At 40.1% G+C, this 25,212-nt stretch overlaps 1 protein-coding gene across 1 annotated transcript in view; it reads right to left on the bottom strand.

Moving 5' to 3' along the window:
- PHLDB2 (pleckstrin homology like domain family B member 2) overlaps positions 1-25,212 on the bottom strand; it is a 453,671-nt gene that overhangs the window by 254,956 nt on the left and 173,503 nt on the right. The window contains exon 6 of the mRNA XM_078657711.1: positions 7,191-7,319. Within this exon, the coding sequence (XP_078513837.1) occupies positions 7,191-7,319 (129 nt within the window). The remainder of the gene's footprint in view (positions 1-7,190; positions 7,320-25,212) is intronic.

The raw sequence follows: 25,212 nt of genomic DNA, 5'->3' as shown, positions 1-25,212 counted from the left end.
CGGGAGACCATCATGTTTCCGACATACTAGTGAAAACCCTATACTGATGGTCCAACAGAGATGGGGCAGTCCATGTAGAAGCATAACACCATGCACCGTATTTAAAGTGAATGGTCTGATGTATTTATTTTCATTTCTGGACCACCAGGAAATGGTGGTTCCACAAAAAAAGAAAATGAAAGTGAACTGACACCCTGGAGAAAAACATACTCCCACTTTGGGAGTTTCTTTTTGAAACACAAAAAGGTTTGCTGAGCTCAGCCACTCAGCAGATTTTTCATGCCTTCAGAGAAGCTGCCATGGCAGCAAATCCTCTGAAGGCACAGAGATTTCCGCAGGGCTGGCAAAACTATACAAATATGGTGGGCAGTAGTCCAGCCATGGTATAACCTCCACAACCTTGATGGATGGTGGCCTGCCTGCGTTCTCTAAACGAGGCCCTAAATATTTTATCCTGGTCCATTTAAATAAGTCATCTAGGGTAATGTGCTATGTAATGAGTGCTCTAGGAAACTGTTGCAACTATCTCACTGGTATCTGCAGCAGTGATGGAGCAGATGGCCTGTTTCTGTAGTATGTACCAGTTGTCCTGAAGGTATCTTTCATATGGGACTTTTTCTGGCAGGTTAAAGATTTAAGACGGAGTGAGTGTTAAGATGATGTCTGGACTGGAGTCCTAAAATAAGTTTTATGTAACTTTTACTGATTAATAACTAGCAATTGACCAGGCTCAAATAAATGTGAAAAATCACTTTTCACACTGCTGTTGTAGAAGCTTGGTAAAGCAACAAAGTAGCTTATTGTACTACAATAATCCATAACAATGAAAAAAACTAAATGTTGTACATTAGTAAACAGGTCACAATCACAAGCAGAATCAGATTACTAAAAGTCATGACAATGCTGTTTTCTTGCCTTGTGACTCGGATATTTGTTCGCCGCAAGAATGTAGAAACCCGTAGTGTCTGTATGTGTTGTAAATCTCAGCTCAACCTCATAATTATGCCTCTTGGGCCTGGCAGACCAGCTCTCAAGTGAAATAACAGCTCAAAATTTCAAGATATAAACTCAGTAGGAATTAAGTACCACTAGTTTCTAAAATGTCCATCAGGATACATTTAAGCAATTTCCTTTTAGGTTGTTCTGACATTTGAAAGCAGATTAAAGAGGGTGGATGTAGTCCTTTTATGGAAAGGCACAGAGCATCAATTAGGAAGTGTATATATCAGCTTCCATTACTTTTTTTTTTATTTTAAACTCAGAAATTTCAGTAGTTTTAGTAAAAAGGCTTTCTGGTTCTCCCAGTCCATACAACTAAATGTGTATAGCCATTAAGGCAAAGATAAATACCTGACTGGTAGTGAGCCCCAGCTTGTGGATTGCCACCCAACAAATGTTTTTGGATACATGCTTTAGTTTCCTAAGGGCTGATAGCCATGCATGGGAAGATGTCCCCTTGCAGCAAAGGTTCTTATCTATTTCAACTGGTGCTGAAGCATTATATTCCATGGATATTTATGTGCAACCGCTAACAAGACAGCACCGTTACACACATCAGATAACTAGGTCCATGTGAAATTTAAATTACTCTTGCAAAATGCATGAAATTTCACATGAAGCAATTTTCTGACATATTTTGCACAAAGACTCGTTCAAGCAGACAGTGTCTCTCTGAGAGATAATTTTTGCTTGAACCAGTCTATTGGTTTTAGTTATACATTTGTGTGAAAATCGTGCGAGACCCCCCAGTTCACGTTATTAGTGTAATTTCATGCAGTACCGTACAATTTTAACTAAATTTTACAGAACAAAATTACACAATTTTTCATACCACTAATAATGACCACGAAACAGAGTGAAGTACATATTAGGAGTTACAATGAAGCCAATGGAAAGGAAAGGAACCACTGAATAGCGCATGGACTTCCATGCACCCGAAAATTGTGCAGTGGGAGCGAGACAGGATCTGTGAGGATGGCTACAAGTCTAGTCGTGTTTTAACTGATCGCCCGGTGCACTCCAGACCAAGGAGTTTTTTCTGCTTTAATCATTTGAAAGATTTGCGTTGCAAATGTTGTATTCCTGGGGTTGCTCAATAGATTTCCATTGTTTGTAATTTCATAAGGATCCTTTTCATCGTAAGCTAATTTCAGTTCTCCTTCGAATGTCATGTTATAGCTTTTTTTTTAATGAATTTGGGTTCCTAAAATTGATTTCAAAATGTGTATCTTCTTATTGCACACTGTTAGCGACTCATACCCTTTCTTCTTTACAAAGCTCTTTTAATGGAAGTTTATTGAATGCTTTTTTCATGAAATCTTAATACAATGTTTCACAGATGAAGGTTTATAAGCCCTTTTGATGTTACAGTACAGCAATAGGTCCTGAGGTGATATGATAAACCAAAACGAATTGAATGTGCAATATTACCACCGTCTATTAATAGTGTTACAGGAGCTGTAGTGATACATCTCAATATTTTATACAGACAGTCTAATACAGTTGAAGGCATACAATATGCAAAATATTAGGTACAGCAAACACTGTTTATGTATAAATGAATAGAGAGAAAAACACTTTTTACATTATATTGGATAATTCCATACAATTGTCTAGAAGCAGTACCATACCAGTAGCTGCAGGGAGATTAAACATGTTGACCGGCCCTCAATGGCCTCGTTTTGAGATTGTAATATTGTAATACTGCATCCAGATTTACTGATACCCTTGGTTACATTAAGGCTGCCGCAAGCAGTTGCTTTGCAGCACAAATGCAAGTTGCAGCTAGATGGCATCAGATTGCAACAAACAGCCTTAAAATAGAGGAAACATAAGAAAATGTGTCAATTTTATCTGGGCTGTGAAAATCCTTGCACCTGAACTGACAGCAAAGTATGACCTGCTGCAGGTATTCAACTCAGCTACAGCAACTTTCTCCACTGGGAATGTATCCATCATTTTTGAGCCACAGAACATTTAGATAACAAGGCATCACTAACCATGTGCTAGGATAAAAAAGTGTTGCGCACCGGGAATAAACTACTACCACCTCCTTTGCTGGAACAAATCGAATTGACCTACAGAGGGTGCTTTTATTTCCCCAAATTTTGACCTAGAAGATCTGGAATTTGCCGTCTCTCCATTACTGAAGATTTTAGGCCTCATTCGAAACAAAGTAGTCAATCCCCTGATCCTTTTGCACACCTCCCAAATGTACCTGAATAAGCTCAAGTTCCTATTTAAGCAGGCCCTGGGTGGGTTCTTGTCTCACACCTCAGCTGGTGCATGTTATTGCAATAAGTTCTACACTGTGAAAGGGATCGAAAGACTAGATGGGCCTCCTGTATTACTTTGTTGTCTCTCTGTATGTACATGCATTCACTAGAAGTCCTCGATAATGCTTCACAAGCCGCAGAGCACTAAAATAGTTCCGGAAAGCAAGTACTTCCGCAACTTTATTTAATCATGCTTTTTGAAAGGCAGCAACTTTTACTGACCTTTAGTTTTGCTATAAAAGAATTTGCATCACAGGCATATCAACAATACATGGGCAACAGCTGTAAACTCCTGTAGATTTGCCTCGATAAACGCCAAGTGTCACCTCATTGTTCTTGCTCCTGATAAATTCCTCAAGCTTCAGAAACATGCACCCAAATTGGTGACTAATTCGAACACAAACAAAGCTTTAAAAAAAAGGTTAATCTAATCAATGTCTCATCTACCAGTGTAGAGTAGCAGCAATGAGTAGAGAACGTGCTGGATTGGATATGGCTAATTGGGTGCACAAGCCTGACAGGCTGTGTTAACAAGTATGGCTAGCACCTGTAGTGAGGGTACTTGAAGATCAGGCACCCGGTGGGATCTGAGAGAACCGCACTTAAAATGTGAAGCACACTCTAGACGGCTGGAACTAGTATTTGATTCACCATGATCGTCATCATTCTCAGAATATATGACCACTTCTGCTGTCAGAGCCTTATATTTCAGAACGAGCAGTGTTATGAAAAAAGTGATAAACTAAGTTCTCTTTTCTGATCAAAGTTGTGATCACCATAAGGGGTATATTTTAAAAAAATGCTTTGTTCGACATGGTCAGATAATTTGAATGGATACTTGAAAAACTTGGTATTGTCACACTTAGTCTAGGGATGATAATGTATTTCACATATAAACTGAAATGCATTCCAGCTATAGATTACATCCTTTTATCTAATCCAGTGCTGTTTGACTGGATATGTTATTGGTTTTTTTTCTGGCATGTTATTGCACTTTTGTTAAACATTCAAACAGTGCAAACTACTTTTTTAAAAATCATATTTGAAAACATAATGGCATTTAGGAACCATGCAAAGTTAGTGATATTGCCGCAACCAAAGGGGTCGCAGTCATCAGAAATCTTCAAAACTTTACGTAGCTTTAGATGCATCCTGAGTGTGATCAATTGACTGAGCTACTGCTGTTACTGCCTTGTTAGTGATTAGCGACTATACGCCACAATGTGTGACGCTTTGCTTGGTCCATACTGTGCTGGGTGTTACTGTTTTTCCCTTTCTTTTAATGTCCTTTTCCTGATACAAACAAATAAATAAAAGTTTTTTTTTAAAGGGTGGCATTTATTAATTGCTTTCTCATACCACTTAGAAAGCTTCAAGCACATTCGCAATGTATTGTATCTATCTCTTAATATGTTTTGCCTCCTCTCCCTAGCTTGCCCAGTGGAGTTCTCTTTTCTGTTTTGGATTTACCTCAATCAGGGTTTTGCTGTCTACGTCTAAGCTATTAGTGGTGTAGTCATGCTAAGATGTGGGTAGCTTAATTGTTGTGCTCCAGGGACTCAAGCGGCACATGACTGATGAGATGAAACAAGTCAAAACTGGCCTGGGGTGTCGTGGCCTAGAATTTCCAAGTAGAATTTCCAAGTTAGCATTTTGGTTGATTTGGGTCTGATTGGTCCCTTTCTATCACAGCCAAACTAAAGGCAATTCTATGGAATGTACCTACAATAATTACTAGCAATTCAAATTAATTCAAGCATTACACCTATTGTATTTTTGCTGACTATGTGAGTCTTCCTGTTGAACCTTTCTTGAGGCCCAACAAGGTCGAAGCCATTTGGAGGTTGTTTGACCTTCCTTTCATAGGGTACTAGCCTAGCAGTTTCAGCTGTACATTTCCTGTTGGGGCTGGACCAAGGATGATTTGCATGTGGTTGGTCCAATCTTGTAATGCCACAGGCAAGCTAAAAAGTAATGATAAATTATGCTCCTAGAGAAATTACTAGTGGTATGCTCCTAGAGTAATTATCAGTGATTCAGAATGCTTCTAACATTTCCATTCATCGTGTGTTTACTGGGTTACCCTAAGTGATGTAGGTATGCCTAAATGTTGATCTCTCGGTGCCCGTGTTCTAGAGGCTTAAGCTAGACCTTCCTGATAGGCCAAAAAATGACAAAAATGGTCAGAGGTTGCTAGTGTTTCCATTCACACAAGAAGTGTTGGAGCAGTTTTGGCTGGACAGTTCAGGTCAGAGCAGTACCAGGGCTGATCTGCATATGGTTAGTTTAATTTAACCCTGGCGCAGGCAAGCTAAACATAATGGTATGGAATGCGCTCCAGTTTCTACCTCTGCTTAGGATGAATTAATAATTTCAATCCGTCACTTTGTCACTGTTTTATAGAGTCACTCTAAGGGTCTCATTACACAGACTATTTTAATTTAGATAGGGCAGTAAACTCCGGATACCGGCCCCAAAGGACTTATGGGGTTTACGGGAACACCATGGATCTGTTTATAGTCACCAGAGATTCCAACTTTTTAATGCAGCCAAAACATGTAGGTAAAAACTCCAGGGCAAAAAGAGTAATTACTGCGATAATCAAACCAAGAATTCCGGATTTCTTCAGATCCCCTGCATCTGGGGCACATATAATGAGGTCCTAATTGGTACGAGCATGTCCTGGGTCTCTTGCTCGATGTGCCATAGAACCCCAAGCTGTATCTCACTGATGGGTCTTGACGCGGCCGAAATCAGCCCGAGGGTGCTTGTTCAGAGGGGGTAAGGCTGAGCAGTTCATAATGGACTGTTTCTACTAGAGCAGGACTAAGGCAGATTTACAGATTGTTGGCATACTTGAGCAATGACAGGAACAGGCTGAAAATATGGTATATAGCGAATATGGGGCAATTACCAATGATTTAGAATTAGATTAATCCAAGCAATTCTATCCTGGTGGTTATATGAGTACGGCATGCTCTGTAGAAATAAATAGGTTATTCTGGTAATGCCAATTCAGAGTTTGTTCCTCATTCTCATTCCATCATCCCTGGATAAGTCTAGGGCACATCTACATTGTTAACATTGGAGCACCTGTATTAGATGCTCTCTCTGCTGCATCCTTGTCTTCACTGTCTCCACCAATGAAATCTTCATACTGAGCAGAAACATGGTGGAAGGCCTGCATTCCCCACCAGTGCTCAAGAACAGAAGCTGCAAAATGGAAATCTCTGTCTCTCGTTTGGCCAACACAGAGGTCAGAATACAGACAAGCCACGAGAGTGGCGACAAGAAGGAAAGTGACAATCTTACGCAACTGCTGCATATGCAAACCCTGGTGGGCCAACATGCTAAAGAGACACTAGTGTGATATCGCAACACTTACGAATAACTAAAGACATACTTGCATTTGTAAAGTAAGAATGTCTCACACGGAAACTCAAACCAGTGCTAGAATCATGTGCATAAAAAGGTTTTTCATGCAGGAAGTGCAACTAATTGTTCCACTATAGGTAGAAACAAAAGAGCAAGCCATGCTTATACTTTTCTGTACTTGGGCTTGTGAAGTGCATCATTTGTTATAAAAGAAATCATTTAGTTTGCAGTTTGGTATGAGAGCCACTTTATTCCCTCAGAGGGCAGTTGACACTGCCAACTACTTTTGAAAGTCCCTCTTGAAAAAGGGCCCCCAGCAGTCCAAGTAAAGATTCCCATACACATGCTATTCAACATAATGGAAAGAGTAATGTCCTTTTTTGAAATGTTGTTTTATACGGCAAGATATGAGCCCACTGCCTATAACAAATAGATTTTTACACCATAAGCCATATCTACCGATGCTCTGTTATCATCAACACAAATGAGACTGTGGCTCCAAAATGGTTGGTCTGGGAGTTCTTAAAATTGACTACAAACCCTCTTCAGTTGCTGCTGAAGTTGTTCTCTCATGGACTCTGGGCAATTGTCAAGCTGGTTCCTCTGCTCATAGTAAAGCTTATGAATCCTCTCTAGTTTTTCCCTCTCGGCGTCAAGCTTTAATTTTTCCTAATATTTTAACAGAAACAAAACAAAATATGGATTACCTCAAGCAAAGGTTTAGAAACCAATGATATATGATCATGTTAATCACTGAACTTTTCATTTACTTTAATTCAGAATACCTAACTGTTACATAATTTATTTATTAATGTGAAAGTTTTTTTAGCACATACATGACCAGAGGGTATCGAAGCGCTGAACAAAGGGGAACTTTCCACCTGCAAGAGTGGTTACATAGATTCATGCTCAGTGAAATACATATTTCATGCATAAAAGAGAGAAACATCAACATGTAGTAGGGGTTACATAGAATCACATTATACATATTCAGTTAGGCATATTTCTCCTCGTTACGAACTTCGGTACATGTTCCTCCGTCTGAAGTATCTGATTCACCACGTTCAAATGTTTGACTAGTGTGATTCCTAGAGGTTTGGTAGAGTTCATTATGCTGGGACTACAGATTAGTGCATCTAAGTGGGAGAGACACATTCTTGGATTGGGGGGAGTTCCCTGGAGCAGCTAGTAGTAGGAATTCTGTCTTCAGTGTGTTGAGTTTTAAGTGGTGTGGGGCTAGCCGGTGTTGAACTTCCTTTAGTGTTTCGTTCAGATGAAGGATGTTTTCCAGGGAGCATATTTTCAGGTAGAGTTGCTTGTCATAGAGTGTAGGTGGTAAGAAAAGTTGGCCTCTTGTAGAATTGCGGTCAGAGGCTCCATGTTGGGACTGAATGAAATGGGTGATAAAACTGTTCCTTTGGGGACTCCTTAGTGTATGAGTAATGTTTCATAGCACACATCTTGCAGTTTTGCTAGTTTGGTTGTAGGGGTAAGAGGTGAACCATTTAGGAACTGTACCTTCTATGCCCATGTTTGCTTTAAGTGTGTTTAGTAGTCTTTTGTGGTTGACGGTGTTGAATGCTGATGATATGTCCAGTAGTATAAACAGGCAGGAGTTCCCTGTGACCATCGCCTTGAAAATGCCATCTGTGACATTTAGTGTAGGCGGGTTTAGAGTTTCCGTGCTGTATAATGCTCTGAAACCTGACTCGAGGATGTTAAGTAGATCCTGTTTTTTTATGTGTTGGTTGAGCTGTGTCAGTATACATTTTTTGATATATTTTGTCAGAAATAGGAGGGTTGCTACAGGCCGAAAAATGTTCAGAACTTTGTGGACAGCTCCTGGGTTCGTGAGGAGTGGTGTGACCTCACCTACTTTCAGGCAGTCTGGGATTGTCCCATGGGATAATGATGTCTTGATTATTTTGGTCCAAAGGAGTGAGAGGAAGTGTCTGAGTTCCTTGACTAGTATTTAGGGTAGTGGGTCAACAATGTGGGATATGGAATTTAGGTCTGAAATGATTTTAATGAAATCACGTTGTCGGTTCATATTTCTTGCCATAATGCATTGTTCTTCAGAAGTTCTGGTCATAATGTCTGAGTAATTCATCTGCCTTGGTCACTTGTATTGACTGTTGAACTGTGTGGGGTGTTGAGTTGTTGCAGTTGTGATCAGTGATAGATCGTTCAACACTCTTGATCTTATCTGTGTAAATATGTTTTTTGTATTTGCTTCTTTCATTGCATAAGAGTGTGAGGTGTGATGCTGGGGGGTTTGCCTCCATCTTCTTTTAGCTCATCTGAGATATCTTCTTACTATATTGATTTCTTCATTGAACCATGTGCATGATGGATTACTTCTAAGTCTTTTTAGTTTTGGAGGTGCTACATGGTTGAGTATGTCTGATAATCTCCCGTTTGTAGTGTACTTTTAGGTATTCTACCATGTGTTTTCCTATTGCTGGTAGTGCTTTAGCACGTATCTTGACTGTTAGCTTGTTAGTGTCTATTTGTTGGCTCTCCCTTACCCAGCGTTTAGGTCCGTGAGGCTTTCCCATTGTGTCTATGTAGATGTAGATGGAAGAAGATGATATGGTTGGCAGACCGGTCTGCTGGTAGGATTAAGTTGAGTGTCAAAGTGTTGGTTTGGTTATCATAAAATGGCCCCCTTCACATGGATTGTGTTGTCACAGTGTTGTCTTAGGTAGTTGTTATCAAGGAAACAATTGAGAATAGATATTGGGGTGTTGTTGGTGTCATTCCAATTTACTTTGGAGTCCCCGACAAATATGTTGTTGGTCTCAAGGGGGTCTGCTGTGTTAAGAGATCTATTAGTTGTTTACAGAAACATTGTTGGTCTCCTGGAGGATGGTAGATGATATGATCTCGTATTATTAGAGCCTGTTGCAGAGAGTTCCACTCCTAGATATTTTGAAAGTGTTGATTGTAATGTGTTTCTGTGTTTGACTCCTATCCCACCTCCCTTGTGACCCTGCAGATCAATGCGTTTTATTAAAAGTTGGGGGGGAGGGACAAGAAACTAAAGAGTGGTGAAGCAAAATCATTCAGTCATGTTTCTGTCAGGAGAGTAATGCCAATTTCCTGTGCTAGATTCATTTCAGCTATGTCTGTTGCATGTATGATTGTTGACCTGCAATTGTGTAGCATACATTGGATGTCTGATTTAGTGGTCTTCATGCTTTTGTCTTGAAGCGTTTGTTTAGAGATAATTTGATTCTGTATTCCTATAGATTCTTGGGTTCAACTTTGTCTGTAGTTTCTTATTTGCACAGATATTGTGAATCTATCTTGTTGTAGACCTTTTGTAGTTGTAGCATTGTATGATTCGAGGAGGTTCTCTATTTCCTTTTGATTTGTTGTACGCTAGGGTCTCTGTATGATGGCATGTAGGAGGATTGTTGTCCAGGGGGTCTTTGAATATTCTGAGTGGTGGTTTGGTTTTGAGCTCTTGGGAAGAGTTAAGTTTGTTGACTGTCTGGATGATAGAGGTCAGGGTAATGTTAGATGGGAGTGTGTTTGCCATGGTTTTTATTTATTTCCATCCTTAGGTGTTTAATGTTGTTTTCCGTTTTTTCTGGAGTATTCGTAACCTCTTCCAGGACAGCGTTATTGTCAGAATTAGAATAGAGATTGGGTGTAGTGTAGACGTTGGTAGGTGGTGTCATTAGTGGAGTGTGGAGTGGTGTGGCTCACTGGTTAGAGGCGGCAGACCCGTAAGCAGAGGACGGCCCGGGACCAGGGTTCGATTCCCGACGCGGCAGGGTCGTGGACCAGGGTCAGCGGGCTCGATAATTCTCGCCTCGGTGCCTACTCCAGTCAGGGACCACACTCGGCAACTCTGGGCATTAGCTTGCCTCATCTTCACAACGGCCCCCCAGACCGCCGGGGATGCTTGGTCGCACCTTAGAGATACCCATTAGGGGCCATCTCTCAGGGTGAGCCAGGACGGGTTCCCCAGCGGTCGAAGCGCGGAGATACTCCTCCGGGAGTTGATTCTAGCGCTATATAAACCCACAATTAATTAATTAATTAATTAATTAGTGGTGATTATAGTTTGCAAAGTGGTATTATGGATTTGGAATGGAGGAGGTCCAGCTGTTGCAGTTGTGCTAGTCATGTCACAGTAGTTTAAGGTAGGAGCAGTGTGTAGTGGTATAGTGTTGGTAATGGTTTGTGTGTATTGCACCGCTTGTGTAGATTTTAGCCCAAGATCTTTTGTTGTGTTTTGTGAAGGTAATTGTGCATGGTGTGATCTCGTTGTTTTGGAAATTACTTTGTCTTGTGGTGTAATGAGTGCCAAGTTGAGTATAGGTAGGTTGTGTTTTGTTGTCATTTCAGGAGGGTATGTCCATGTTTTTTTTTATGTGTGAGTCACTGTCTCTCTTTGTTGTGCATGGTTAGGCGGGCAAGGGATGTCATAAGTGTTCGGGCCAGGGTTTACAATGAGTGTTAGAGTGTTGAAAGTGTGAAGATATGGGTGTGAGTGAGTGTTATAAAGAGGGAGAGAGTAATAGTTGAAGTAGGTTGATGAGATGTGTGTGTGGAGGATAAAGTTGTTTGAGAAACAATTGTTTATCGAGGATGGTTTAGGTGTATGGTGTAGGTCTTTAGATTTTGAAGAGTGTGTAATATAGTGAGCATCATATATTTATTTATTTATTTTATTTATAGAGTTTTATATAGCGCAAACATGACTCTTGGGTATCAGAGAGCTTCACAGTTACATGAGGTAGGTTTGAGATACAGCTTGTACAGCAGCATTAACAAATATATAAATAATATTCCTGTACATGTCTATCTTCTCAATTTCAAATGAAATTTTTGGGAACTGATAAGTGTACAAGGTGTAACAGTATTCCTATACAAAAACGTCCGATGTGTCTTTTTCCGTGATTTCTACATCAAAACGAGTCCTGAGTAGTACAGTACTGTTAAAGACTATTTTCAGCTTAACTGGAGACTTTATCTTTACATACGTTGCTGTTCTGTGTTGGTAACACCTATATCACGGTGCTGGTGATGAACAGTCTTGCCTAAGGAAGGAACTTGCTCATTAGGAAGATCTTCCCTTCCCTCTTGGATTTTGCCGTGTTTGGAATTTTTCTAATGTTTGGTGGGAGTGAGTTCCAGATTCTAGGGGCTGCTCTGGAGAAAGCTCTGTCATATGTTTTCTTCTTCTGAAAGATGGGTGGTTTCAGCAGCAGCTCTCTGGCACTCCTGGCTGGTCTGCTTCTCCCTGATAGCTCAATTTTCTGGGCTAAGTACCTTGGTGTTTTGTAATGGAGCGCTTTGTGGGTAATACATGCCAGTTTAAGTTGAAATCTGGCTGCGTATGGTAACCAGTTTAAAGCTTTCAGGTGTGGGGAGATATGGTCGTATTTCCTAGATCCGGTAATGAGTCTTGCGGCCGCATTGAGACACGCTTTTAGTGGCGCTGTGGACATTTTTGATAGACCTGCTAAAGCTGTACATCCATATTCAATCCTTGAAATAACTTAGGACTGGGCTGCCAATATGAGGACCCCGCGTAGAAATGAGTGGTTTCACTTTTCTAATATAGTTCAAGTGAAACTAGGCACTTTTTGCTATTGCGATTTGATGTGGGCTTACATGTCAGGGTTCTTATCCAGCATGATTCCAAGCGATTTCGCTGAGTCAACTGAGAGACACTGTGATTACTAATTTCACTGTATTTGTTTACACCATCACTTTTTTAGATTGCATTTTCTGTTAAGATTTTTCTTATTTTCCTTGACCCAATTTTACAATTGGTTACCACACAGAATACGTGGCTGTTACCTTTGGTAGTATCAAATATGTAACATTTAAACCTGTTTTATGCTGGTCGATAGCATTGTTTAATGAATCACTGACTTACTATTGACCGTACCAACATGGCCGCGAGCGGTATTACATACCGAGCACTCCTATACCACTAAGACATGCACTGTTTTTTGTTCGGACAGTACCCTTCTGATGATGCCGTTTATATTTATCCTAACACGTTGTTAAACATCCTTTAAACGTGTTTAGATTAGGTAAAATCCACGATTGAAGTTACCTGGGTTACGTAGGTAATTTCATATTACGCGCGTCATGCGCATGCGCGAACACACACTAACCCGATTGAGGTTGAGAGCGGCGGTTACTAACTACGCGTCCCCACCATCCGGTGATCGGTGAGTGCCACATGGCGACTTGTTACTTAAGCAGCAAGCACATAGTACGCTGACGTTCACACCAAGTATTCACACGATGTAGTTCACTGCCTCGGTCACACGGATAATGCACACGGCACCTGGTTTAAACTTACGGTACCAGATAATACCTGCATGTTATTCTATTTCATGAAATCAATGCCCGGGGCTTCAACCCTTTATTTACTTGATATCTTTACTCGGGCCACATTTGTTGACTTGTTTGGCTTCCACTTTCACTTTTCTAGTCCGTTTTTCTTTATCCACGTTTAAACCCACCCTTAGACGTTTTATAGTCACTCCCTGAGAATAACACTTTACGCTTGACACAGACTGTGACCTGCTTCCGTATCATTAATTACCCCTCGTTCTGATTTTACCCTACAGATATGTATTTCCCCTGATGAAGTGCGTTTAGCACGAAATGCATTGGGCATTTGGATGAACTTGTAGTTATTTGCATTATCAAATGGAAAGTTGATGAATTTTCACAAGGCTGTGACGTAACAGCTTTACTTTGGAAAAAATTGAATAACAAATTAATAAAATCAGTGCAACAATTGGATCACTTTGGCATACCTTTTGATAAAATTGAACTGGAATTAAAGGAAGTGATCCCCCCAGAAGAGTGCGACTGGGCAACCTGTCAAACCAGGCAGCATTCATTTTATACATTTATAACTCCCCAAAGGGCAGAGGGAGCAGACCAGTCAGCACCTAAAAGTTGAACGCATTATACTTTAGACCACCTAACAGAGTGCCACGCCACCCTCCACAGTTGATTCTTTTTAGGCATTTAACGGGGAGTGGGTCATTGTAGTGGTTACTAGGTTTGATATCCGAGAAAGTTTTGACAATGGAATTCTGGTCATATAGCTTGAAGGTGGCCCATTGTGCCTTGTTTTTCACCCTATCATGATCGTTTGTCGAGGTAGCATTGTTCAGTGTGGGTGGTTGGTTGGGAAGGTTGTCGGCTGCCATCCTGAGCACTCTTTCTAGCAGGTTGACCTTGTCAGTGAAGAATGTTGAGAATTCTTTGCAGCTAAGTTGAGTTTTATTAGTTTCTTGGGCAGATTTGGCCAACTTATTGGATTGTTGCTTTAACATCTCAAATAATTTCCGTGGTATGTTTTTGGCGTTGTCCAGTTCCGATCTAAAGAATTCCTTTTTGGAATTGAGGACCCTTTTGTTGTACTCGTTTCTGATTTTTTTGAGAGATTTCAGCTGGGGGGATGATGGGTGCTGTCTCCATTTTCTTTCTGCAAGTCTCAGTTTTTGCCTATCTTCATTCAGTGTCCCATTAAACCATGTGGTTTTATCTTCTCTGTGACTCTTTTCAGTTTTAGTGGCATGGTGGAGTTGGTTATATTCGTCATTGACGTAGTCTATTGATCCGTGACTTTGTTCACATTCAGCAAGTTGTTAGGCGGATTTATGTCCTTCTCACATCTTGCTACTAGTAGCTCAATATTAGGGTCGTTGGTGTCCTGAGTCCACTTTTTGAGTTTGATAGGCTCCGTGGTCTTGTTCCTTTTCAAGGTGGGTATCAGGAAGGGTATGGTATGGTGATCCGACCAATCGCAATGAACAATTGAGTGGATTGAGGTATCCTTGATTCTCGAGATTAGCCAGTCTAAGGTTGCCCCTTTCGAGTGTGTTGGCTGTGTGCAGGCTTGTGTAAGGTTTAGATCTGTTAAAAAGTCTTTAAGTGCGTTGACCTGTTTGTTATTATTGTCGTCTCACTGTAAATTAAAATCGCCTAGGAATATGTTATTAGATTGAATGTTAGAGTTAGCTGTGATGATCTCCATTAACTGGTCTATGAAAGTAGCATTTGAGTTTGATGGGTATGGTGTGGTCTATGGTGTGGTTCATTGGGGTCCAGTGCAAGTTGTGTAATGGTTCGAACATCATTGCTGTTTCCTAAGGATGAGCTGCATGAAAGGGGTGTACCACTATATCTGGAAGGCTGGGTTCTTAAGGGTGATTTATTCACGGAGTGTGGTTAATTTAAGTTTGTTTTATCTTGTGTGATAGTTCTGGTGAATGAGGCAGGGTGCTTGATTGATTGTGAAGAAGATGGTTCATGTGGGGATGAGTATGTTGTGTTTGTGTGTCTCTGCATTAAGAGTTGTGGGGGTAATGTGTTGGTTTAGATCTTGGTGGGGCCACGTGGGGTGCAGAGAAGTGAAGGTTAAAGATTTGTAGGTTGTGTTCAGCTGCTTGGATCAGGATATTGCCATTTTTGTAAACAGATATGACAACTTTGCCTCTGAAGCTTTTAGAGGGTGAGATACTGAGATAGTACGGTATGGGATTCTGGCTGATTTGGAGACATGTAACCTATTGATAAGGATGTCTTTCCATTTCGTGGACCGAAGTGCATAGAATACCAGTTCCATTTATTGTATGCCTAGGGTTTCTGGGAGGTCTTTGAGCAATTTGTTTTTTAAGTTCTTCGCTGCAGCTTTGGATAGGTTTGCTGGGTTGATGATTTTGAAGTAGTTGTGACCATTTTGTTGTAATCAATTGTTCGAGGTAAGATCCATTAACAGGGTTTTCCTAAGGAGGCAGTGAAGAGGAGATAGGCATACACAATTTTTTTCAGATGTATTAATGTAGTTCACTAAGTTGGAGATATGCTTTTTTGTTTGGAGTTCTTGCATGCAAATCTTGTGTCCTTGACCTGTGCCCTTGTGTTTTTGATCACAACACTGAACTATGGCTCATCAACTTTTAAATACCTTCCTATATCCTCTACTTCTTATCATTCACATTTATTACTTGCCTTTACAAACATATGCTGATAATACTCCATCTGTTCAGCAAACGTGCCCAGTATGATAAACATGACTAATGTATAAGCCTGTCCTTCTTCAGAAACAAATTTGTAATTTCTGAACTCCTCCGACCACAGGACTTCCCGCACAGAACAATCCAGTTAAAACATGTTTCTTAAAGCTGATTCTGGTACATTTACCCTTTTTATCCAGATAAGGGAAAACTATAAATATTGGAGTTCTGATAAACTCTGGATTTTAGCAACCCCACCTAGTCTGGACAACGCTGATAAAAAAGACACATCCTTCATGTAACACAGATCACTGTATCGGCCACATCTGATGTACAAGTTGGTTTCCACACAGCTCAGACTGAAGGGTGAATGGAGTACTCATCCAGGGAAATTATTCTGTCTGCATGCCACCACTGGACTGCATAACAGACTTAGTAATGTGAAAAGCAGGACTACTAATTTTGGCGCCCACTTGAGAACTGGGAGGGAATCTTCACCACAGAAATGTTGGCACAATTCAAACATGAACCTTCAGGAGCAGAGGGGGCAGACAGTACAGGACAAAGTGAATATAAAAGCAGTTAATAAACCGATAGTAATGATAATTTCTTTTCATCCTTTCAATTTATTTGTAAGGAATTTTAAGCAGATAACAGAATGGTACACTGTGTACGCTTTCTTCATTTCAAAGGATCGAAATACTAGTACATTTTCTTTGGCCTTGGGAATTAAGCAAACTTGAACCATAATGTCCTCTTTTTAATTTTCTTCTTAATTTGGTAATTGAGCTCATATTATCATATAATGCATAAACTCATATTATCGCACAACTACAATGAATGATGCTGGCCATCCATCGCTTGTGCCTGAATTTCTGATACAAACGTAGTTAACACAATACCTGACAAAGGATTTTGACTTAAACTTTGAAATTCCATTATTTCCTTTGTTGTATGACTATTGCTTCCCATTTGTGCGGGGAGACACTAAAGGCCGCATTGCCAGAGCGCTATATACTCGGGTGTTGATTCTGCGTCCTCCACCCCTGAATTAACGATGCTTCCCTTTAACTCCAAGGAGTTGAAGGTGATTCCAAGAGGAACTCTGAGAATTCCTGAGGGATGAGAAATTACTAGAGGAATCATTAAACTCCAGATATGCTTCTCTCATCAGGACCTCAATTTCAACTGACTTTCATCCATGTAGAAAGATCTGCAAAGGTCCTGCGAATCTCATGATTCCAATGAGGACAGTAACACCTGTTGTTACCAGCCTCATCTGAATTAAAATGGACCTAGTAATAGGCTCTAGTTGAACCACCAAAACAATTCCAGCCTGTCAGGCTTTCCCCTCATCTTATGCCAAAAATGTTTTTACCTGAATTCAAATAATTTGGAAAGTAAAATTTCTCAGACCCAATTCACAAATATTTTGCTGTCACTTACTCAGGGCTTACTCCTGATTTCCAGATGCGGGCCAGGAATAAGCTAAAAGCACTAATTGCTTACACCTTAAGTTTATGGGTAAACCAGGAGTACTAGGAGAGTGAGTCACACCTCATAAACTAATCTTTGTGAATTGCGCCCATTACGTTTTCGAAATTCCTCCCCAAACCACCACAACGTTGATTGTAATTATCCCATTAAATGGTTGCACATATCTTTATCCCTTAGTATACAGTTTTAAAGTGAGACACGGAGACCAGCTACTCCTTGAGGTATATGCAAGGAGATGGTACACGTTTAGAAGAGAGCTGCCACTGAATGGAGCACTGCAGAGAATAGGGACACCAAACAATAGTAACCCTAGTGGAAGAAATGTTTAGCAGATCCGACTCTAGTATTCCCATTCCAGAAATCTGAGATTGCACACACTCAAATTATGGTAAAGAAAGCATTAGAAATGAAAGTATTAGTTAAAGTAATTGGCAAATGTGCAGATTGCTGGCACAACCAGTTAGCACATATTAATCAATAATGTACAGCCCAAAAAAATAACCGAACAATCACTCAAGCTTTCCTTCCTGACACTCTCAAAGTTTAAATACACAGAGATTCAAAATATATCTTCTATGTTCACTATCTCTAAGTGTCATAGATAAAGACTGAAGCAAAGCCAGATGCATGAAAAGATCAGACGTGAAGACCTGAATATGGTTAGGACAATGAAACGGTTCTTTCTCCTAGATACTGGTAACTGCAGTTACAGAACATTCTATTAATGGTAGAATTCTTTGAGCATAACAGAATTTAGAGCCCACTGAAATCCTAAACTGTTGAGTTTAAATGCAATATATTAAAAGCTACTCTTACTCCGTGGTCAAGTTCCATAAATAGTAATTGCCTACAAGTATGTTGTAGACGATGAGGATACCATGCCCACAGACGGATGTATGTCAGTACAACGCGATCTTTTAGATCGCGGTACTTGACAGCGCGGATTTAGGAATTTTATAATTTTAGATTCCAACACCAGTCCCCGTAACAGTAGGGAAGGTGTTGGAATATAAAATTACAACATTCCTTATCCCACAGCACCATCCAGCACAAGTCGTAGTAACGACTTGCGTTGTAATAGCTGCGTGGAAAAGGTCGTGCAGTGTAAACACCACGTTGTAAACGACGTTTCCCCCACAGACACATGGCCTCATCACCTTTTTTATGTGACACATTAAAGTACTACAAGAGAAAGCAAATAATCAGCCCAGCCAAAGAGGATAATCGCCTCTTGACAACAAACAACAAACATAATCATAAGATTAATATCTAATACTGCTACCAGCCCAGCTATAACAACCATGAGCAAAATCATTATGAAATCCATTAACAGTGCTTCATAGTCATTCTAAAATTAAATCTACTGGCACAACATAGACAACCCATATAAAACATTAGATCTGCATATGAGAAACACCAGACAACATAATCAAGAATTGTTGCCAAGTAGATGTCAGATACGGCATCAGAGACCATGTGGAAAACGATCTTGTTTCCTTACTCTACCTACCTGAATACTACTGTTGTTAAGTTACTGGATTCCTGTTATTAAATTATTATTAAACTTCAAATCTGAATTTCATGTCGATCTGCACACATTACAACTTCCTTAATAAACAATGCAATTATTAGTAGTCAGGTGTTACTATGCCCTAATTTTATAAATTACAAAAATAAATATGTGTTTTCCATATCTTGATAAAGCATTTGTGACACTTTTAGTCTTTTGTCTGTGAGATATTTTACATTTTTAAATTTAGGTATGATTTTTTTTTTTACACAACCTATATGCTTGTTAGAAATGTTAATAATTTTAGAATGCATGTTTTAACATTTTAAAAGTAATCAATAGGGGTAAGCCTTTTCAGAAATTGTTAGGGATTTTTCAGAAAATATTTATAGGAAGTGTTCCACTCCTTCTTCCTCCTTTTCCTCCCTTTTCCATATCTTTACATATTATTGTGTTTATCAGTGAAGTACCATTGCCTGAAGCCTGCAAACCCCCTCCACTGATGATAACCTCCACATGCAAAATGCACACTCCCCCTCTCTAATATGAGTTTGTGTTTTTTAGCTAGTTGTACAGTCTTTTGTCGCTGAGGCACGGCACAGTATTTGAGGGGATGATGATGTAGAAATGAGCTGCAGTATACAAGATAATTAAGATATACATAGATAACATATTTAAAGGCTTCAGAGCAATGCTTACATATGGTACTATACCACCAACATTTGTAGTACCGAGAATACACAACTAACAAAATTCATCGAAGAAAACTCCATTCTCGAATCCTCCCAATCTGGATTCTGCAGCAACCACAGCACAGAGACCGCTCTACTCGCTGCTACAGACGACATTCGCACACTCCTTGACAAAGGACACACCACGGCCCTGATCCTACTTGGCCTCTCGGCAGCGTTTGACACCTTCTCCCGCCGCACACTTACCGCCAGACTCCACACCGCCGGCATACAAGGAACCGCCCTCGACTGCATCCGCTCGTTCCTCACCGGCAGAACACAAAGAATCAGACTGCCACCCTTCCTCTCCGAACCCACGGCAATCAACTGCGGAGTACCCCAAGGATTATCGCTCAGCCCCACGCTTTTCAACATCTACATGGCCCCCCTCGCCGACATCGTCAGACAGCACAGGCTCAGCATAATATCCTACGCCGACGACACCCAGCTCATTCTCTTCCTCACCAAGGACCCCATCACCACCCGACTCAACTTCCAGCAAGGAATGAAGGACGTCCCATCTTTTAAAGAGCGGCAGATGCCTGAAGCACAGCTTGGAGAAGACAGAGGTTCTCGTCTTTGGGCCTTCCCACCCCCACGGACCATGCCCAAAACCTCAGTATCGTACTTGACTCCTCCCTCTCCATGGCCCGACATGTCAACGCCGTCACATCCAGCTGCTTCAACACCCTCTGCATCCTCCAAAAAACCTTCAAATGGTTCCCCCCCGAATCAAGAAAGTCCGTAACCCACACACTCATAACCAGCAGACTGGACTACAGAAACACTCTCTACCCCGGGATCAGTAAGTCTCTGCTCTGCAAGCTTCAGACAATACAGAACACCACAGCCAGACTCGTCCTTGGCATCCCTCGACACGAACACATCACCCAACACCTGCGAGACCTCCACTGGCTCCCCGTTGAGAAGAGAGTTACTTTCAAGATGCTTACCCACACCTAAAAATGCCTCCACAACACTGAGCCCTAATACCTCAACGAGAGGGTGCCTTCCATGTACCCAAGAAAAGACCTCTGATCCGCTGACCTCGCTGAAATCCTGTGCATCCGCAAAGCCAGAACAGGTGAAAGAGCCTTCTCCTACATCATGGCCAAGACCTGGAACAACCTCCCGACCAACATCAGAAGCGCCCCCTTCCTGAACAGCTTCAGGAAAACACTCAAGACCTGGCTCTTCGACTGACCGGAGCTGCCCGTCCCCCACGACATCTTGAGACCCTCATGGGTGAGTAGCGTGCTTACAATCCCCCATATTGATTGATTGATTGAGTAAGTATACACAGATCTACACATAAGTGATTGCTCAAAATCAACTAAATCAAGAAGATTTTATTTTCATCAGTATCTTGCTATGGGTTACACAAAAAGTTGTAGTTTAAGAAACCTAGAATAGGTAATTTTAGGTGGGGATTGACAGAGGTCAGGCCAATTTGTATATGGTTCCTCCATGACTCAGGGATGCTTTCCAACTCTGGGTTTCAAGTGATATCATAGACAACTCAAGATTTGGTCCCATTGTCCATTTGACGTCACTTGGAACCTCTTGGTGGAAAACAACCCTGTTATTGACTGCAAACAATCTATAATTCTATATGATCAGTTTATTCTTGAATAGCTCAATATACTCAAAATATGTATGTATCTATATATGTATTTTGTATTTCTATAGCACGTACCTCCCCAAAAGACAACGGAGAGCACACCATGGTCAGCTACAAGCATACAATCAATGAATAATAGGAGAGGAAGCAGGTTTGTGCGCTGTTAATGGATTGTGATCTAGTGTTCTTTAAAGCAGTGAGTCATCAACTCTTCCTAAATTGGAGCAGTGTTATCTTGATGGATACAGGGGTGGGTTTTTTTTCAGATCCTGGGTTCAAAGATGGAAAGTGCCAGCTGTCTTTTCTCCTTTTTACCCTTTTCAGTCTGCAGTCTGATGGTGTTCTGGCTGTGGGTGTGCCAAAATCCACCAGAGATGAGGAGCCTGCCTGCATGATAATCAGCGATGCTAGTTGTGATGACTTTATAAATTATGCAGCTGTCTTTTTATGATGGTTCAGTCTGGCAATTGAAGCCAGTGAAGATCCACTAGGATGGGAGCATTGTGATCATATTTCTTCAGGTCCAGGTTGAGACGTGCTGTGGCATGTAGAATACCCATAAGGGGGGGCCAGTGTGGAGTCTGGAAGGCCATGGAGTAGGGCATTATCACCATCTAGATGCAAGAATGCGAGTGTTTTAACAGCGATCCTGAAGTCCGTTTCTAAAAGAAATGGTTTTACTTTGTTTACAAGAGATAGCTAGTATGAGGCTTTGTTTTTTTGACCATGTGTTCCTTGATGGTGTCCAGGGGGAATCCAAGTGACTTGTCATTCGGTGAATGTTGGAGTTCAAAGCCAGCAAGGTACAAGTAATTGAGCCAGGTTTGTACTGTATCTTGTTTACTGCTCTTGCGAGTAAGAGAAATTCTATTGTGGTTGAGCTGAGCTGCAGGTAGGCACTGGACATTCAGTTCTGGATGATGTGCAAGCAGTGCTTGAGGTGTTGGTAGGTCAAAACACTGGAGACTTTCAAGTAGCATTGTGTATCCTGTTTGACCAAACAAAGGGAGGCCTATTGAAGTACCCTACACACGAATAAAGGCTGTTGAGTAGGCAAAAGACATACCAAAAATTGTAAATACTGCCAATCAAAACATTCTCAGATAAGATACGTATTTAAAAATAATGCGTTACAAATCATTTCAATCAAGAAGTTTGTGGGAGAAACAAACTGCCGAACCTTCTTTCACCAGCAGAAGCTTCCCAACTAAATGTTATGGCAAAAAAAATCTATGGTTTGGAGGCAAATTCATTTACAAAAGGTTTTACAGCAGGGACTATTTAGCCGAGGTGGGTATGAGCAACGTACATAAACTTTGCAAATTGAACCATGTGCCCTTCACCCAATTTCATAGAAAAATGTATAATTCTACTCACCTCAACCTAAATCTAATGTAGTTGCCTTGATTCACTTATTACTTTTCTGAACTTGCATTTAGACATACTGGATGCTGCCTTACAGCCACAATCTTATACTTCACCAACAGCATTAAAGGAATCTGTTTAGAATGCACCAAGTTTCCTAATGAACCTTAGGAGACAGAAAATACTGCTCCCAAAGGAAAGATGATGCACTAAACAACATGATAGAAAAAATGAGTGCTAATTTAGAAAGGATTTTACAAATATGTTTAGTAGCACTACTGCAGTACACCTTCACACACTTGTAAATGCAATTCACGATGGTGCAGACAGAGATCTCCACCTATGAAAGTTTTTTCTCCTATGTGCAGAGTTCTCTTTCACTAGTGGGAAGTAATATGCAAAATTAGTTCTCCTCTTTAAGTATGTCTGAAAAAAGGGAATATACATCGTGAAGTAGGAGGAGGAAAGAGAAAATTAAGGAACAATACAGAGACGCTACCATAAAAACACAAAAAAAGCTAGTGGTAAAGGCAAATGGTTAGACAGCTGATCTTTTGACTTTGTCAAAGTGAATTTTGTTTGTGAGTCATTTTAATATGAAGGCAATCAATAAATGAAAACAAGCATTGTCTAAAATCCAAAATGAATTAAAAATGTTATGTAAAAGCAAACACTGAACCAATACCCCCAGCACTAAAGGGGACTGCTGATTGTTAAGATGTGTACATTGTACAATAGCAGATGGGGCATTATTTTTGTGCATTTACATTTTTGCGCATCATAAACAACGTGCACAATGTAGTTTTAAATGTCATTTTACTAATGATTACACATGTACACACTGGTATGGTGCTATTATTTTTTAAACACATTTCCTATTACATATACAAGTGTGTATTCCTGACCCTTGTTAACTAGACCTTCATTGGGGCCCGGCAGCCATGTTTTCCAAAACAAATGTTATTTCTGCAGCAAGGAGAGTCATGTTTGTGTATTTCCACAGACATTGTTCTTGCTGCTGATCTCCAAGCTTCCCAGCTTCAACACAACATTGTATCTTATGTCAAGGTCCTTCCACTTGCTCACTGTATCCTATTCATTCATAACAGCTTGATGTTGTTCATGTATCTACTTTGTTCTGCCATCTCCGGATTACATTAGCATAGAGAAGGCAGAATCAATATTCATGTAGTGGGATAGTGCTTAGGTGCTAAAGCAATGTGATGTTGAATAAAATTGTGCTCTGATTTGTTAACAATATGATACATTTGCCCACACCATAATAAATCTACAATTTCAATTCTGTTCTATGAGAACATTTCCTATAAAAATCCTCGATTTTGGTGATAAGCCAAAAAACTTGTCCGAGCTACTGGGGATGTTATCCTTTTCTCTATTGAATTTGCTTCCCATTTAGGACTTTGAATATTTTTTATTTTGCACATCTCTGCAATGCTGTATTTGCTGAGAGCCTTCATGGCAATAATTCTGTACTGCAACTTTTGAATTCTGTAATAAAACACTTAAAATTATTCCACTGATCCAGAACTCAATTATATTGATTGGACCCTTTACTTAAATAACTAAATGTTTGATATTTTTATGTGTTGGAAGGTGCCTTACCTCGAGGACAATTTGTCTCATGAAATTTAGGTTTAACACTGTATCTGATTCATCAATACATTGTCTTATTGTTGAGGCACATTTTTGGGGTGTAATAATTGTGTGGATACGCACCCACACAAAATGCCGTTACGCACATTCAAGTAGGACAGTGGTTAAAGTGGGCTGGCCCTGTGCCCCATGCTGTATGTTGTGGTGGGCGAAAGCAAAATGTGAGTGATATTACAACAAGCTAGTGCATGAAGAGCGTTGAGTGAAAACACCTTTAAACATAAATAGTATATGTAGGAATAATAAATATATATATTTTATTAAAAACAAAAACATCTTTGTTAATGCCAGACATAAACACACCTAATGGAAGCTAGTTGTATTTTAGAAAAGCTACATCCACTTCTTCTCCAGTACTACTACAGCCCAAACAGGATCAAGGCTACTTCAAGCACCCTTGAATAAGCTTCACACCACAAATTACCACACAGAGGTACTGCAAGAAAATCACACAAAAATCGGTAGAGCAAGGGAATAACATGACCAGTATAAAGGTCTACAACTAAAAAAGAAACTAAAGAAAAAGCGTAAAATCACTATACACATTGCATACATTCAGATACCTCACAATGTATAAAAGTGTTAAAAAAATCTAAAAAAGAATTGTAATAAAAAACATGTAACAAATAGTCATATTACTTTCAACATTGCATACACCCTTTCACATCACATTGTGCAAATGTTGATTATTTTTTAAAGAAATTTACATATATGCGTAAATGCAAACGTAAGTCTATGTACACAGGGATCTAATTCCTGTACATTTACTTGAGTTTACCTTTGAGTTTACAAACTGAGCAACTAAATAAAAAATATTGTGCTTGATTTACCAAATTACATTTCTAATCACAAAGCAGACTAAATGAAAACGATCAAGTAAAACGCGAATTAGTCACTTCTTGACAGAATAAAAGCACAACTTATCATTTTTCAATCTTTTTCATAAAATAAGAGTATGGTTCAGATTAAAAATATGACCATTTCAGTCTGTTTTAAATTAAACCGAGGCTTGCTTACGGATTTTGTTACTTCATTTACTAGAGAATACAGATGGCAGATCCACCTGAATAAAAGGTTGTTACTTCATTTACGGGAGACTACAGATGGCGTTTCCACCTGGACAAAGTGGATAAGTGCAAGGGGATTCAGAGCA

The sequence above is a fragment of the Lissotriton helveticus genome, chromosome 8 (assembly GCF_964261635.1).
Source record: "Lissotriton helveticus chromosome 8, aLisHel1.1, whole genome shotgun sequence".
In the NCBI taxonomy this organism is placed as follows: Eukaryota; Metazoa; Chordata; class Amphibia; order Caudata; family Salamandridae; genus Lissotriton; species Lissotriton helveticus.
Note: the sequence above shows the minus strand (reverse complement) of the source record. Positions and strands in the feature narration are given on the sequence as shown.